The sequence below is a fragment of the Gambusia affinis genome, linkage group LG08 (assembly GCF_019740435.1).
Source record: "Gambusia affinis linkage group LG08, SWU_Gaff_1.0, whole genome shotgun sequence".
NCBI lineage: Eukaryota > Metazoa > Chordata > Actinopteri > Cyprinodontiformes > Poeciliidae > Gambusia > Gambusia affinis.
The window spans coordinates 19,343,076-19,359,728 of NC_057875.1; the positions used below are offsets into that span (position 1 = coordinate 19,343,076).

A 16,653-nucleotide genomic window follows, 5' to 3' on the forward strand; every position below is an offset into this window, starting at 1 on the left:
TCTTTAAAGAGAAAAATTAGAAAAATAATTATAGTCATCAATATATTGTGTTTTTGCTACATATTTTCAGATGTTTCAAAATATCCCAAGCCACAAACTCCTTTTTATTTATTTTTTTCATACAGAAAATTGCTGTGAAGCAATTGACCCATGACCTCCTGTTTCCCTGACAAGTGAATAAAGTCTAAGGAAACGTTTCTGGGCTTCAGCTCCAAGCAGCATTCCACCCATTTAGCAAAACACGTCAACTGATGATGAAAAAATGAAAGTAAGCAGTCAGCTCTCTTGGCTTTTTCTCACGTGGGCCAGATATTGGCACGAAAGCTAACTCAGGTTTGCTGGAACTCTCTCTCAAGGAGGACGGGCTGCGTTTTTCCTGGCATGTACTGAACAAACACAAACCAATTATTCTGAGCACCCTGGCCGTTCAAGGCATGAACCCATTTTCCTTTAGCATGATCCCCAAAAGCTTTAGAAGAAAATATCCACATCAAAAACAGGAGCGGTCCAATAAATATCCTGCTAGTTTGAGGCACTGTTTGTCATTTTCATCTGTACCTGTTCTAGAAACACTATTTGTAGTCATTTAGTTAAGAATCGTACAAACGTACAGAATTCCCCAACATGTCGTATAATCACTCCTTAAAGCTGGAGTGTATAACTTTAATTCCCCCTCTGCTCTCTGCTACTTCAGCAGATCCTTTTGTGAATGCTCAGGCTAATTTTGGTATTCAAGATGAGACAGTAAAACATTTTTTATTGTTCTGTTCCAAATATTCTATTGAGAGAAGCAAACCTTGTAATTTATTACAAGGAAATAAATTACAGTTGAATACACAAGACATTTTGGACCAACATTCCACTTCTGAATCCTATTGATTTTATTAAAATACCTCAAGAAGACAATTGATAGAAAATACTTTTTTTTCGGCTTTATAATCTGTGTATTGTCTACAAATCATCCCGATCTACACTTCATTCCAGTAGATGGCGATAACGCACATCTAAACATTACTTTCCAACGTTGCCAGAAAGAAAAAGAAGAAGGCAGGGCTATCGCTGACAGCGAATAAGCGGGTTTCATGGAAAGGTAAGTACCGTAGTTTATCTGCCATTACCAGATAGTACCTGACATTGAGTGACTACATTAAGACCTCCTCCTTGCTCTGAATGGTTGTTTTGGAGGTGGAGGATATCGATGTTTTCATAGATAATGTTTATCAACACATACTATCACTACATGGTGATTTAACAAATAACATTCTTTACAAAAGGTACATACTGCAGCTTTAATGGTATTCATGTTGGCCGTGGATATAAAAACACGATAGTGGAAGTGGACTAGTTGAAGCCAAATATCGACATTGTTATCCTAAGCATTCTGTCCAATCGCACAACCCACCGCACAGAGCTGGCATACCTTAGCTCCGATGTAGCTTAGCTTCATGCATTAGCTGCCTCCGGAAGTTCTCAATCTTCATTTTGCGAACGTTGAAAGCGGTGAAGCTCACGTAAAACTCTGTCTTTCCGGGCATTTGGTAAAAACCGAAATGTGTCCAAATGTTTACCCTCAAAGAAGACTGGAGCGGTTGAATCTCTCTCTTTCATTTTTGTAGTTTCTTGTTTTCGTGCTTTTCTGGCGTACGTGCATTCATCCAGTATTGGTTGCGTGGTGACGTCAGGACATAATGCAGACGTACAAAATTAAGGCAAGTAAACGTTGAATTTATTTATATAAATTTTCTAAATACATTTTTGAGACATTTTATATAGATTCTGAATTGTAGCAAATGAGAATTGCGACTCTTTTGTGTATTGTTTTATTATTATTATTATTATTATTATTATTATTATTATTATTATTATTATTATTATTATTTGGCACCATAGGTAGATAGGACCAAGTGAAAAGCAAGTAGATATTTTTTAGTGATATGGTTTTAGAATGTGGAAAATTACCTATTGAAAAGCAAATGTTTTAGTACTATTTAGTAATATGTTTTAACATATTTTTGTCTGTTAAAAAAGCTGTCTAATTGTTATAGTCTGTATACAAATTTACTATATTTGGACATGTACCTCCATTCAGTGTCTGGTTTGAACACATTGCATTACTGTTCCATATTTCCGGAGAGCCATTGCTGTTATTTACCAACAAGCAAAACGGAAAGGAAAGTACCAAACCAAGCTTCATATTGTTTACAGTACACTGTAGCTACCTATAAGCAATGATGCTACTAAAATTCTGAGTTTCTAGTTTTACACAAATCCATTAGGAATGTTTGAAAATATAGTTGGAGAAAAAAGATTTTTACAGGCATGCATTGCAAGTTTAAATCTTTCAACAGACCAGTTCACTTTAATCGAACAACCAGCATGTGTCTTCAGAAAAAAAATTATGTTTGTTGATTCTTCCGATACCTTGCCTTGAAGGCTCATGCTCTGCAGCCTCAAATTCAACTGTCTACACATGTTCTTCTTTGTATACATGACGGTAGTGGCATTCTTGTGTCTGTGAGTGTGCAGGAATGGGTGTCTGTCCACTGCGCCTCACAGGAAACTTGGCCACAAGCCAAATGCTGCCCATCTGTGATGGATCTCCTTCTCTGCACTCATGTGCCAAACGCAATGTAAACTTGTTTCAGTCACCCACTCTCTTTTTTTTGCTTCTGTTGCAGATGAGTTCAACTTTGAGTTGCACTGCATCTAATGTACAATACAAATATACCATTTAATGATTATATTTGCATCTCATTTTAGTTTCTGTAAGGGTCCTGCTATTGAAGATGGTCAAAAGTTGTTTACAGATCCTGGTGACTGAATTCTCCAACTAAGAGGAAATGTTTTCTTATTTCTTATACATACCCAATGAATGGCACAAATGCCAATGCATTTCACTGACATTTCATGCAGCAGATAAACATGCATGTAGTGCATAAATATATACAATATCATAAAACTAAACCTAGACTTTGAATGTCTTGAGCACTTCATTGTCCAAATATAAAAAGAGTAAGACTTAATTATAATTACATGGCCATCAATTGCCATAAACATACAGATAGTGAAGCAACAAAATGGCTTAGATCACTGATTCTAGTCAATAAGAGGCTGACCTCTTATTGACAAGCTGTTAACTAATTGTTCATATTGATTACTTTCCCAAATTTCTTGAATAGAAGTTTGAGTTCCAGCTTTAAATTGAGAGCAGAACAGAAGATGAGAAAATACACAAAAAAGTATGTTGGATGATAAATCAAAACCACCAGGAAGCGATAGAAAGAGGAACATATTCCCTTTTATGCTGAATGATCTGCATTTTAATTCAAATCAAAACTGTTCAGCAATGTCAGCCTTTTCATATCATACTGAACAATACTTTTACATTTATTTTGTCTGTTTATTTTTTCTTTCTTGACATTTTTTGGCAAAGTCTGTACTGAACTGAAAAAAAAAAGAAGATAATTTTGGGGGTTTCTGACTCATCGCTTGAGAATAATCTAGAACAATAGAATGGCCCAGTCAAAGTCCAAACTTAAATCCTATTAAAAATCTTTGGCAAAATTTGAAAGTTGACATTCACAAACATCCTTCACCCAACCTAACCTGGAGCTATTCTTAAAATAGGAGTGTGTAAAAATGTTTCAGTTTCTACATTTGCACAGCTTGCAGAAACATACTACAAAAGTTTGTTCTATAAAGTATTGACTCTTAGGGTTGAATACAAATGCAACCAATAATTGTCAGTTTCTCATTTGTGAAAATTTTTGAAAATGCTGCATCATGTAGTCACATCTTAACACAATATGGAAAAGTTGAGGGGATAGAAATACTTTTGCCACTCACAGCAATAAATGCAGTGAGGAAACGGTGGAGGAGGAGAAAAACGGTGAACAACTCTTTGAAATGTGCCTTTGAGCTGAGGACAGGCGTCTGATCTGTGGGCAGCCGCTGCAGAAGCCAGCACAGGTCTGAACGGGGTCACATCTGACAATTGCCCCTCATGCAACATCAAAACCAGATGTCTGATGACCTGCCCCTCATAAAAGATTCCTGTTTCACAATGGACCACGACATTGCCTAATAGGGTAAGACGGTAACATGTGCATTCCCTAGTCGTTAAAATTCCTTCGGGTAATTCCAAATAGCCTCTGGACCTGTTTGGTAGAGTGGCAGAAAATTTCACAATGAGCTTGTGTTGAGACGGCGGGCGCACAGTGACGACTGTCGTCACCCCACTTCATCTGCTACAAACTCAGAGTGGAGGAATCATAAAGCATGTTTATAATGACTTACAGCTGTGACAGGCTAGATTCAGGCGGTTCTGCTTACTAAATTGTGTAATTTTTTATCTGTTTGGATGTGTGCATCACATCCAAACAGAACAACCCTTTGACCCTTACACAATGGATTTGATTCAACTTTACAAAGAAAAACAAAAAAGGGAACAAATTTGTAGCAACTCCAACGTTCGTTTCTATTTTTTATTTTTATTTTTTTTGCTGACTCCAACTCATTCTTTCTGTTGTCACTCTCTTATCTTAAGTTTTCAAAGAGGAAATGTTTCTTTTCCTGTCACCTAGAAAATAAAACATTTAGATAAAGTGACATTGTTTCACCTCACCCGGAGGGGAACGAAAAGTTACCTCCAGGCTCTGATAAGGTAAGAGACAAATGTTTGTGACAAAACAGAGTGTGGGCTCAGAGCCAACAATTGTCTTTTTATTTATTTATTTATTTATTTTTTTTGATGCACTGCACCATGGGAGAACTGTTGGGTGAGCGGTAAACATGCGTTGGGGGGTGATGGACGGAATCCTTCCTCCTCTTGTTCCTATCGCTCCCTGTTAGCACTTCTTCTCCTCCCCCTGCTTCTCACTAATCACAGCTGACGGAGGATATGCAGTGCCTCATATATGCCACAGAGTCACGCTGACCTGTGTCAGCTCGCTAGAATAGGCAGAGGTAGAGAGGATTCAGGGAGAGGAAGAAGATGGGTGCATAGACATGTAGCAGCTCTCTGACCTCTGAAGGAGACGTTTTCTGTTTTTTCAAAATGCTATAGATTTGGACGAAATTTGGACAGCCCTGGTAAAGATGTGTAAAATGAATCTGTACATATCATAACTTCTCGTCGGAAAGTTCAGTAGTTGCATTTGGTCAGTTAGGAATGTTTGTTTTGATCAAAATCAGACCAAAATTTAGTGATAAATTTTAACTGGAACATTTTTAAAATGTATGCTTTTTAAGTTGAACAATGTCTTAAGCCATGACTGTGGGGGATGTGGGGGATCTCTACCTCCCACTGTTAGATAAAGGCAGCTAGATGCAGAGTTTGGAGCAGCCAAGTCCCCACTACAGCCATTAAACGCTATGCCAACCAGAGTTTGGCGGGTGAAGGGGTATGGGAAAAAAACAAAAACAAAATACTATTCTGTCCTAACATCACAATTGTAAACATGTGGAGCTTGCTAAACTTTACAGGAAACAAACTATTTTGGTCAACATGAGTTTTCTTTTAGAGTGAAATTATACTTTTTCAAAATGAAGGTGGATTTTTGTTAAGGTTCTTTGCCAGCTTGTAAAGAAATCTATCCAAGTGTGTTCAAAATGACCAGATGTTAAAGAGTCCAGAGTCGGTGTTGCAGCAAATTAAGATGGCTATGCTTACCTAAAAATGTTTGTGTTTACATGGAGCATGTATCCACTTTATTTGAAAGGATACAATCTATAGAAAAATCAAGGTACATTTAGAGAAACACACATGTGCTTCATTAATACACCCCCAGGATTAAGCAGAACTGAAACATTAATGTAAGTCCCACTCCCCTTCATTGGTGACACCAAGAGTGGGATGACTGGATGAATATTTCAATAACCAGACTGAGAGCAGATCCTTTGGAGTTGAATTTAGGAGCAACCAAAGGATCCTTGTTGGAACAGAGGTTTCTACTGTCCTGCAATCTTTGGATGCATCCTTGGTCCAACACGCCTGAATCAAAAGAGTGTTTAATGAACAGGACTGCGGAAAACCTTCTGATATACCATGGAGGCAATTCAGCCTTTTGATTCATGTGTGCTGAAAGAGGGAAGTATAGAATAATTGCAGGACAGAGGAACTCGTGGACTCAAACCATGTCAAAGTGTCATGCCAAAAGTATTTATACTCAAGTTACAAACAAACTTTCATATTATTTTTATTTTACATGAAGGAATACCGACAAGGAAGAGCATAATTGTGAAGGGGAACAAACATGATTCCAAGTTGATAGAAATTAAAAAAGTGTGCCATGCACTTGTATTTTCTTGCCATTAGTGAACACGTCTATGGAACAGCCTTTTTTCTGTAGCTTCAGCTGAAAGCCCCTTAGGGTATGTCTCTGCCAGCCATCTAGACACTAAAACTTCTGCTCATTCTACTTGGCAATAAAGCTCAAACTCAGTCAGACTGGATGAAGAGTCAGTAAATGACAGTTTTTAAGGCTTGTCAAAGAATCTTCTATTAGCAAAGATTTCCTTCTTGTCACTACTAAACACAGGTCACATTTGTGAAACATATACCTAACAGCAGTCCTATAAACGGATTCTCCCACCTGAGCCTTGGATCTGTGCAGTTCCTTCTGAGGTGCTTTGTATCTCTTGGCTGCTTGCTTAACTAATTCTCTTCTTGCCAGCCTGGTCTTCTCAGGTTCTCAGTTGTGCCATATAGTAGGCCATCATATCGTGGCCTACTTATTGTTTTAGTAACTCCAAATTATTTGCAGAAAAATCGCTTATCCACTGAATTTCTTTGTTTTGTCACAGCTCAGTTGTATTTATTGCACACCAGTGGACTCCATTTACTAATGAGGAAACTTTGGAAGGCAATTGATTGTACCACACACCTTTCGGATAATTTTTTTTCTTTATTTTCTATATTTGAAAACCATCCCTTTTCCTTTTGATTTACATTATGCGCTACTTTGTTTTAGTATATCACATAAAATTCCTATGAAATGCACATTACGAAATGCTAAAAACTTAAACGGATATGAGTCTTTTTTTGCAAGGCACTGGTTGTAGATGGAAAATTTACCTTGGCAGCCTTGCAAGAATATTACACCAAGGCCACAAATCAAAATGTGCCCACCAAGATGTCACATGGCCTGAAATGTGGCCGCTCCAGAACATTATAATTTTTCAAGACTTTGCAATAAAAAAAGTCATATATGTTTTACACAAATTTCTTTGTATTATATAAATGTTAGCACATATTATAATCTCATAGCCCACAAAAAGAAAACATAAAGTATGCTAAAACGAAGAAGGAAATAAAAAAACAACTAAACCTCAGTCAGTTGCAGAAATACTCCTGCTGGGCTGGCACAGGGGGATTTGGTGGGTTTCACTGCTGCTCCCTGTGTAAAAAGTTGGAACTCGGGGGTGTGAATAAGCTGACACTCGCGGCTGGTTGGAGAGCTGGTGACAAAACGCTCCGGATTTGTTCGAGAAAACGCCGAGCGGACACTCGCTCTTAGCAGCTTAAATCCGCCAGAGGAGTTTATCCTCGGAAGTGCACCGGAGGGACTGTTTCATTTCATTTCAGTAGGAGGACAAACAGATCATTTATGGTCCGGATGGTCGCCGAACGGGGCTGATGTTTTGTTTCTATTTTTCCTTTTCCGAGGTTCTGCTGCTGTTTCCTGGATTCTGAAAGCAGAGAGAATGACAGAAAATGTGAAAGAAGGCGCGCCACAGAGGGCCGAGCGGGACGTGCGTGCAGAGAGGAGCAATGCCCTAGATCTGTAGCACAGCTTCTGAGCTGTTCTGTCACCCAAGCTCCTTTTTTAATGCAGCTCTGCGTCCCGCACCTGGGAAACAAAGAGAAGACGAAACGGCTCCATGCGTAAAAGGAAAGACGTGTGTGCGTTTTCGTCCTATGCGTTTCCCAACATTTTGCACCGAACATTATGAATGTTTTCCCACACTTAACTCAAGCCCTGGCCTCCCCCTGACCACACCTGTATAGATGCTTTATAGACTTCCTCATACTTCATATCGGACCATGAGTGATGGCGATGTCTGCAGAGGCTTGCAGTACCACCGGTACGCAGAGCGGCACTCGTAAGAAAGGCTTCGGCGCACCGGATCGCAATGGGTATGTGAAAACACGCGTCACCCCGCGGTGCAGAGACCCGGACTGTGAAGCGTGGCTCAGGCTGATGTTTAACAAACTCTGGAGTTCCCAGAGGGTCCGGAGGGCTGCGTGCGTTGGCTCGCTCTCCGTCTTCCTCGCCGCTCTGGTCAAATGCGCAGGCTGGACAGCTGAGGCCAGCAGCAGCAGCGCTGACAACACACTCTCGCCCTCACCGTCCCCCCTCCACTTTGTTTCAGACTGCGCAGCCGAGCTGTTGCAAACTTGCTGGAGTGCGCTGTCGTTGCTGTTTGCGCTCGTCTGTGCCTTCTTCTGGGTCGGCGTGTACTTGATCCACTGCGGGGTGCTGATCGAGACCCTTCTCTCCCTGCTGACCTTGTGTCACCTGGGCGAAGTGGCGGCGTGGTCTCTTCTGGACGGGACAGATGAGCAGCCGTTCTTGTCCGCCACAGCGGCCGGGGTTGTGCTCCTTTGCGCGGTCGCGGGAGTACTCATGGTAGTTCGGTTGAACCAGGGCACATCGGTGATCGTTCTCATCAGCGTGGCCAGGACTATCTCGCTCCTGTCGCTGCACAAAGTGCGAGCCGCCTGGAGACCGTACGTGGCGTACCTGGTCGGAGTGCTGGGCATCCTGCTGGCGAGGTATGCTGACAGGCTCCTGCCTAAACAAGGGACACACAAGGAGGGCTGCACCCCCGTGACTGGAGCCAGGGAAGAGATTCCTGTATTTAAAAGGCGCAGGAGGTCCAGTTCAGTTATAGCCTCAGACATGGCACACAGTCAGACCAACAGTAAGTCACACCGACGGACCTCTCTGCCATGCATCCAGAGGGACCAGGTAAGACGCTTCTGTCCCATTCAGCTTTTCTCTTTCTGCTTTGGTTTTTTTTTTCTTCATCCCCTCGAGTTTGAGGTTTGTGTTTTATTTATTTATTCATTTATTTATTTAAAGTCCTTACTTTTAATCACGTTTTTTATTTATTCTATTTTAAGGGTATTTTTGAGAATTTTGAGCAGTAAATAATAATAATAAAAAACTTCTCTAAAGCTTTAATACAATTATAACTATGACTCTGATTATTTTTTTGTTTAGCATTGTAATGTATCCCGAGGGGCTTTGGAGAGATTGAATGCTTGTATATTTTATTAGGTAAAGAAATATTATAAAAACAGAACTTCGTTATGCTGAATTTACGATGTTGATTACAAAATTCCCATATTTTCACCTCTCCTCTTTTTGTTTTCCATCACCAGTTTGTTTGTTTTCCATCACACACTCTTCCTGAGCTTACCACCAAATATTGCATATTAGCAGTCCTTTGTGACTGGAACTTTGCATGGCCTTATATTTCAATTCTAATTGTGATTCAATATCTTGTGCAGCTCTTACAAGAAACTCTTCTAAGTCACTTTCTGATATTTCCAATCAAAAATTAGAAGCACTTCAACTCTAGTGGGTTTTACACACTCCTCCTTACAAACGCCCAGATTTTGAGAAACAATTTTTCATATCTTCTTTTACTAACATTTTCTAAAGCAGCCTGTTTGAAATTATTTTAAAGAAGTAGAGTTACTCTGATCAGACTTATTTTTTTGGCAATTACTGATTTCCGGTGTCCTCGAGGTCTGACTTTCTGATAAGAACTTTGAAACATGGAAGAACAAGAGCTGCAGACACTTTGATAAGAAGATTTGTGCATCGTTTGCATCAAAACATAATTGCCTCACCTTTATATTCATTTTTTAATCTGAAAAAAAAAAAAAATCCAATTAAAGTACACTATCGTTTGATGTGCATACATACCAGTAATAATGGGAATTAGCCGTTTTAATTTATATGAAAACAATTTCTTTTGTTTAGTAGTCGATTTACCGATCAACATTCAGAGCCAATCAATGGGTAACCGATTTGAATCTCTGATTGGTGTATCTCTATAGAAAAAAGTTGTCAAGCTTTACTGAAACTAAATAAAATATATTTTTTCTATCTAAATTGACTCACCCAGTCAAGCATTTTATTGGAAATAAATAGTTTTCTCAACCGACTGTGCCTCTGACAAACAAAGCTGAGTAGACAGTGTCACATAATATCCTTACATCCGCAGCTTTTCATCTTACTGTCGTTCTGCCTTCTTCACATCAGTCCTCACGGCTCACTGTCCTTAAACACTGCGGGGATGTTGTAGCTCTGGCTTTTAAATCCCCTCTGACACTGCTGCACATAGATACATGGAAGCAGTGGTCTGTGATGATGCAGCAAAGAGGATTCCTCAAAGCAAAACTTGCAATCAGTGAGTATGACGATGAATCTGTGAATGGCAAACGAGCATTCTGATTGATCATCGCTCACGCTGTGATCTGGAGAGAGTGTGTTAGTGTCAGGAGATACGAGAGGCTGCATGTTAGTCCGTCCGGTTGGAGGATGCGCTCGCCTCCCAGGGCTCGCTGGGCGTTTCCAGGGTTCCTGTTTGTTTTCTCTAGAAGAAAAAAATAAAAAAATGCAGTGTGAAAATACAAATTTAGTAGGATTTAAAAGCTCAGGCTTTTATGTATTTTCTTCCTTTATATGTGTGGAGTTAACGTTGCAGCTGAGGACCATTAAAATGTCCACTTTGATTAATTTCCCATGCTGTTATTTTGCTGGAGTTGTGTACTAAAGATGCTGTTTTCTTCTGTTGTTTTTGAATGAGGATCCAGCTGGGAGAATGGCTGGAAATGGTGTGTGTCTGAACTCATGTATGCTTATTAACGGCAGGTTATCCCCCCCCAAGAGCAATCCATGAAAAGGATGTTGTGTCCCTCCAACAATATTATGATTTATGCTTACGAAAAAGCTATTCTAATATTTCCTGTGTTATTTCAAGGTTTAAACAGATACAATTTAAAAACGCTAGTAAGTCCCATCATGCTGTTTCTACGTTTTAAATCCATAAGGTGAGAAAGTAACCAGAAGGTGACTACATAGAGTAAGGCAGCGCCTCCCTTCCTCAACTCATTGCTGCGCACTGCCATTCAGCTGCATTTACTATATTTACAAGACAAACTTTTAAATGTTTGTCTTGTAACCTCAGGTTATATGGGGTCCAAAGCAGAATCTGATTTGGGATCCACAAGTCAGTGAGTTTTCACCACAGCATCACTAATGTGTCTCATACTTGACCGTAGTTTGATCGTTTTTGCTTTATGCATTTCAAATGATGTTTGATCACTTAGCCAGCTAACCATGAATTGCTTAAATTCAGGTTGTAATGAAATGCGATCAGTCCTTTTTCATAACACTTCGAGTAAAAGGGTTTCATATGATGGTGCATTAGAGGCAGTTCTGGAAAAAAACAAGAATGTTTTTTTTTTTTTCTTAATTTAGGATACATTTGAAGGCTGATGATAAAGTCAAGATAATTTATGGGAAATAGTTTTAAAAAATATTTAGCACTATTGTATAGTGATTTTTATCACTATACAGTATAGTGATAAAAATCACTATATTTTATCCAATGTGCCGGTTTAGTGTACTGTAACCTTCACATGCCTTCTATGTCATTTTTCTTGAAAACATATTTAATTTTTTTTGGCATTTTAACTCAAGTCTCTTTCTCAGTATTTTGACTCTAATCTTATTTTAGTTTTTCAACTTTAATCTAGATATTTTGACTTGATTTCTCATCCTTTATAGATTTTTTTTAAGCATGTTAAAAATACTCACTGCTTTTTAAAAAAATTTAAAGTGACCTTAATACTCCGTCCCATTCGAAGTAGATAACATCTGTAAATAAATTGTGTACTTTGGGTGTCTGAGTCACTTATGGTCTGGCAATTGTGTTTGATATGCAGCATTTCAATATACAGCTTTCAAATGACTAAACTGCAGCATCGGGATCAAATTATGACTGTTAACCAGTGTTGGGTAAGTTACTTAAAAAATGTAATCCGTTACAGTTACAAGTTACCTTGTTTAAAATGTAATTGTAGTGTAACTTTTTTGATTACTTTTAAAAAGTAATGTAACTAATTACTTTTGATTACTTTTTGATTACTTTGAGATTTTAATGAGTATTGACCCATGTTCAACATTTAATTTTTGAGAACTGAGTGGGAACCTTAAAAGAGCACTAAGCTGAGAGGAAATTGATGACAGGCAATCACAGGAGGTCCACAAGAAGAGATGCCAGCACCAGGCATGTAAGATTTTCTCAGACTCTTCTCATCGGGCCATACTGGAGGCAGTTGACCAAAATCCCGGACGATTTTTAAATTTCCCCCCGGACATTTTTTTAGGTCTGAAAAGTAGGACATGTCCGGGAAAAAGAGGACGTCTGGTCACCCTATGTTGCATACAATGTCTCATGGGAAAGAATAGATTCCAACGTTTGTCATGCATCAAATATTCGTAAAACATTTTTATATTCACAGATGTAAATGTAAAGCAGTGCATAAATGTTACAGAAGAGGGTACTATTGTTTTATGTAATTGCTGGTATTATCACAATTCCGAGATGTTTGTCCTGTCGGGGACACCGTAGTGCAGGGGATTTTTGCGGGCGAGCTGCTGTATTCCTTACAGTGTGTTTACTGCCTATAAGGTAAGCAGCAGCTCCGCTAGCCCGGTGTAAAATATACATTGCGTTGGTATGGCGATCGTTTTTTCTGTTTGTTCAGTGTGCCAGTTGGCTGCAGATTACATCTTGTTTTGATGAGGTTTGATTGTTTTGTAAAGGGAAAATTGTTAAATCCTGACAGTCTGTTTACTGCCTGTGGATGAAATAAAGGCGCTAAAGTCTCCCCTCCACGAAGAGCCCTGTGTCCGATTCCTCTCCTGCACCGAACACACCCCACTTTTACGAAAAGAAACGCAACGCAGAGCCCATAGGGTGTCTTCCACCAGCACAGGATGGAACATCAGAGTGGCATTGCGGCTGTGATAGAGACAAGGAGCCGTAGCGGGAAACGGCGATAATGTAACTAAACTTGTAATTCTTAATATTTTCGGAAGTAACTGTAACTGGATTACATATTTTCTCATTGTAACTGTAACGAATTACAGTTACTCTTATTTTGTAATTAAATTACGTAACGTCGTTACATGTAATCCGTTACTACCCAACACTGCTGTTAACACACCTATCAAACCATCCCTTACAAAAAAATCCCATGAAAATCATATGTGATCACATGTGATTTTCACATGTGATCACATGTGGTTCACACAAATTTTACATGTGAATGATGTGAATCACATGTGAAAGCACATGAATACATGTGATTTTGGAACCTTTCGTGGTAAAATCACATGTGATTCACATGTGAATCACACATTTCCACATGTGATCACATGAAAATCACGTGATCACATGTGATTTTCACATGTGAAAATCACACCAAAAAATCACGTTTTCTCATGTGATTTTCATGTGATTTTTTTGTAAGGGATTAAGTGTCATTTTGGATGTTGCCAGTTGCCAGTCATCATAAATCTAAAGTGAACGTAGATGTCAAAATAATTTTTTTTTAAAAAATCCTAAAATTATTTTGATTGTGCTTTCCAGAATTATTCTAAAGGGATTATTAAAATTGGCAAACTTCATTACATTTTGAGGTTTTAAAATCCATCTTCTTTTGGAAAAATTAGGGTCTATTGAAAGCCTCTGTTGGCTTGGGGGACTCTTGTTGAAGTAGCAATGTTTTAAAAGTACATCTTGTGTTACTCCCAAAAGAGCACAATTGGAAAAAGGTTTATTATTATAGGTATTCTTTATTTTAAGCATGTGTTTAAAAATCTTAATTACCATGTATTAGAGGGAAATACAGCATTAATACAACTGTAATCATGAATAAGTTACACTATGTTAGCAGCCATGTAGAAAATATTGTTCTAATTTGCTTGAAAAGTAGTGAAATCTTGTGTAAATACCATGATAGCATAAAAGCGTGGCATTTTTACTCCACGTTGTCATACCATGAAAATCTGGTGTGGGACCATGCCTTCTGAACTCTTAACATAAACATATTCTCACTGTTAAAATGCCAAATACGTCAGACGTGGAAAAGGAAAAATTCCCACATTTCATAGCCTCAGACTTGGACACAGCCCTAAAATCATCACCTAGAGTTGCAGTTCACTCAGTAACACAGTTCCAGCCATATTTGACTTTTTTGTCTTCAACTTTCCCTCAGATAAAAGTGAACTACTACCCAAGTAAAGCTAACAACACTTGGAGAGATTTCAGACCTTTCCATCATCCCTGGATGCTCTCTTTTCAATGCTGCCCTGCTGGAAGTCTTTACTGAAAGATGATCCAGGTTTTAGCTTTCTGTTGTGGGGCATTAACAGACAGCGTGAAACAGGGAGGAATATATTAGCGTTTCTACAACAAAGCCCGAGTCTGATCCACCATTCCCTTTTATCTGAGCGGCTGTCCAGCGATGGCCCCCATCTGTAATTGAGACACACATGGTGTACATATGCCGACTTGACCGAGTCTTGTCTGTGTGGTCTAGAGGGTGTAAACAACCTCACGCTGATCGGCTCTAGTCGTCACCTCGCTCGCTCTGGGTTCCCCTGAGTGGGGTATGGGTGAGTTAGGACAGGCTTTGTTTGGGGGGAACCCGCGATGCGGCCTCCTCGTGTTGACGAGAACAAAGAAGATGCTGGTCTAGCTAACGCTGCCTGCAGTTTTACAGAAAACCTGTACGATTTACCGTGGAACAGCTAAAATCATTTGAAAATATTCCAGAACTTGTTGCTGTTGCTTTATGGTCACCTGTGCTTCATTCAAGACTAAGAAAAGTTTTAAAGAGTAAGACGTGGGCTGTGCTTTGTTGCAGATGTAGTGATATTAGGTCTTTAATAAACAGAATAATGCTGAAAGGAGGGTGAGATTGAACCTCGACATCAGGTTCGACCACAGAGGGAGGGTATGATTCAAGTGGATGTGGAAAACACAACAGACTGACAATTAGGTAAACATCAGCTTTAAGACTTGTAACCACTGTCTAAATGGGATCATAGGATTTTATAAAATTATCTTTGTCTTTGTTTCATCTTCGTCCTTTTTTAATAACTGTGATGACAGTTTCCTGTTGCTTTGTTTCCCGTCATGTTTGGGATCAAGGAAGGGTCGTGTTTGTGTATGTGAGATCATAATTTTCCAATAGCTGCATTTTTGTTATCTACACAAACATTTAGCAAATGAAGACGGAGTGTTGGGTTTTTCTTGGAAATGCGTGCAACACACATATTGAGTTAAAAAAAAAAAACCAGTAAAGAAAACTTGTTCTGGGGGCTCTGATACCTCAAGCCCCACACTATTGTCACTGTAAGCCCTTGCTAAGGTCCAGACCTCCCAATAGACACTAAAATTATAATAAAAACGTCCATAAAAGGGAAAGTTCAAGACTTTTCCAAACAGGTTCCCTAAAATAGTTGTCAGTATTTACCGTCATAAATAACACTTTCCGTCTCCTTTCAGTATGAACTGAGTTTAGTTTGTGAAACTAATGGTTAGACTGAGACAGGTCAAAGATCATCTAAAAAATCCAATGTCAAAAAGAGTTTTGTGGTTCATGACAATAATATTAAGTGTATCTTTATAACACAGTTTGCATCTTATGGCTATTTATGTCGACGTTGATTATTATTTACCCTGAAAATGGAAAGATGAAGCATTGTCAACTATGTTCCAGTCTGAAGCTTCCTGAATATGAAACATTTGCCCTCTCTGAAGTTACCATCTGGTTTTAGAAATAAGGTGGTATAAAAAGCAACATTATCATAATGACTTCAATGAACGCTACTTTACTGGTAGAAATAGTTTCTTTTTCCAATAAAAAACTGCTGAGGTTGGAGGTTGTTAGGATAGCCTACATGGGATAAATTTAGCTCCATATTTTCTTCCTGATTACTCATTTTTAATTAAAACACCCAATCCAATGTGACACGATGTTTATTAGCTTTCCCAGTTTGGTCACATGTTCAGATGAAAACAAATTCCACAAAAAAATCTCTGAAAATCTAAAAAGAAATGGATCCACCTAAAGCACAATATTTCTGCTCTTCACACCTCTTTACTTTTAAATCAGACCAATATGTCCAAAAATAGCACTTTCTAATTCTGTTATGTTTGATATCGACGGCTTTGTCACATCCTGCTTTGAAAGTTGCTTTGGATGCAAACATCTGATGCATAAATTGAAACAGAAATACCTTTTCTGTTCTCAGTACGTTTCACACAGGGAGTTGTTGCTGCTCCTCCATCCTCCATTTTCTGTGCATATTGTCTTTGAATAACCAAAGTGACAGCAGTTTACAGGTTTGTAGCACAGCATTTATATAAACTGCTATGACATATTTTTTGATTTAAGATGTTTTAAGACTTTGCTCTTCGCCCCTCTTAGACTATGATGAGGAAAGATAAGACGATCTCCACAAGGGAAATCCAGGCATTACAGTTGCACACACACACAAAGACATTACAAATAAAGTAACATAACAGCGACATGAGCTTAAACCATGAATAGCTCGA

General features: G+C 38.8%; 1 protein-coding gene across 6 annotated transcripts in view; it reads left to right on the forward strand.

Annotated features, from left to right (window-relative positions):
• Positions 1–1,036: 1,036 nt before the first annotated feature.
• LOC122836242 (cGMP-inhibited 3',5'-cyclic phosphodiesterase A-like) overlaps positions 1,037–16,653 on the forward strand; it is a 90,560-nt gene continuing 74,943 nt past the window's right edge. For 3 of the 6 annotated variants that reach the window (XM_044126048.1, XM_044126050.1, XM_044126049.1), the window contains exon 1: positions 7,686–8,972. In XM_044126048.1, the coding sequence (XP_043981983.1) occupies positions 8,052–8,972 (921 nt within the window). In that variant the 5' untranslated portion in view covers positions 7,686–8,051. Of the gene's footprint in view, positions 1,091–1,616; positions 1,710–7,685; positions 8,973–16,653 lie in introns of those variants that run through there. The other 3 variants (XM_044126051.1, XM_044126054.1, XM_044126052.1) reach the window with 3 other exon arrangements.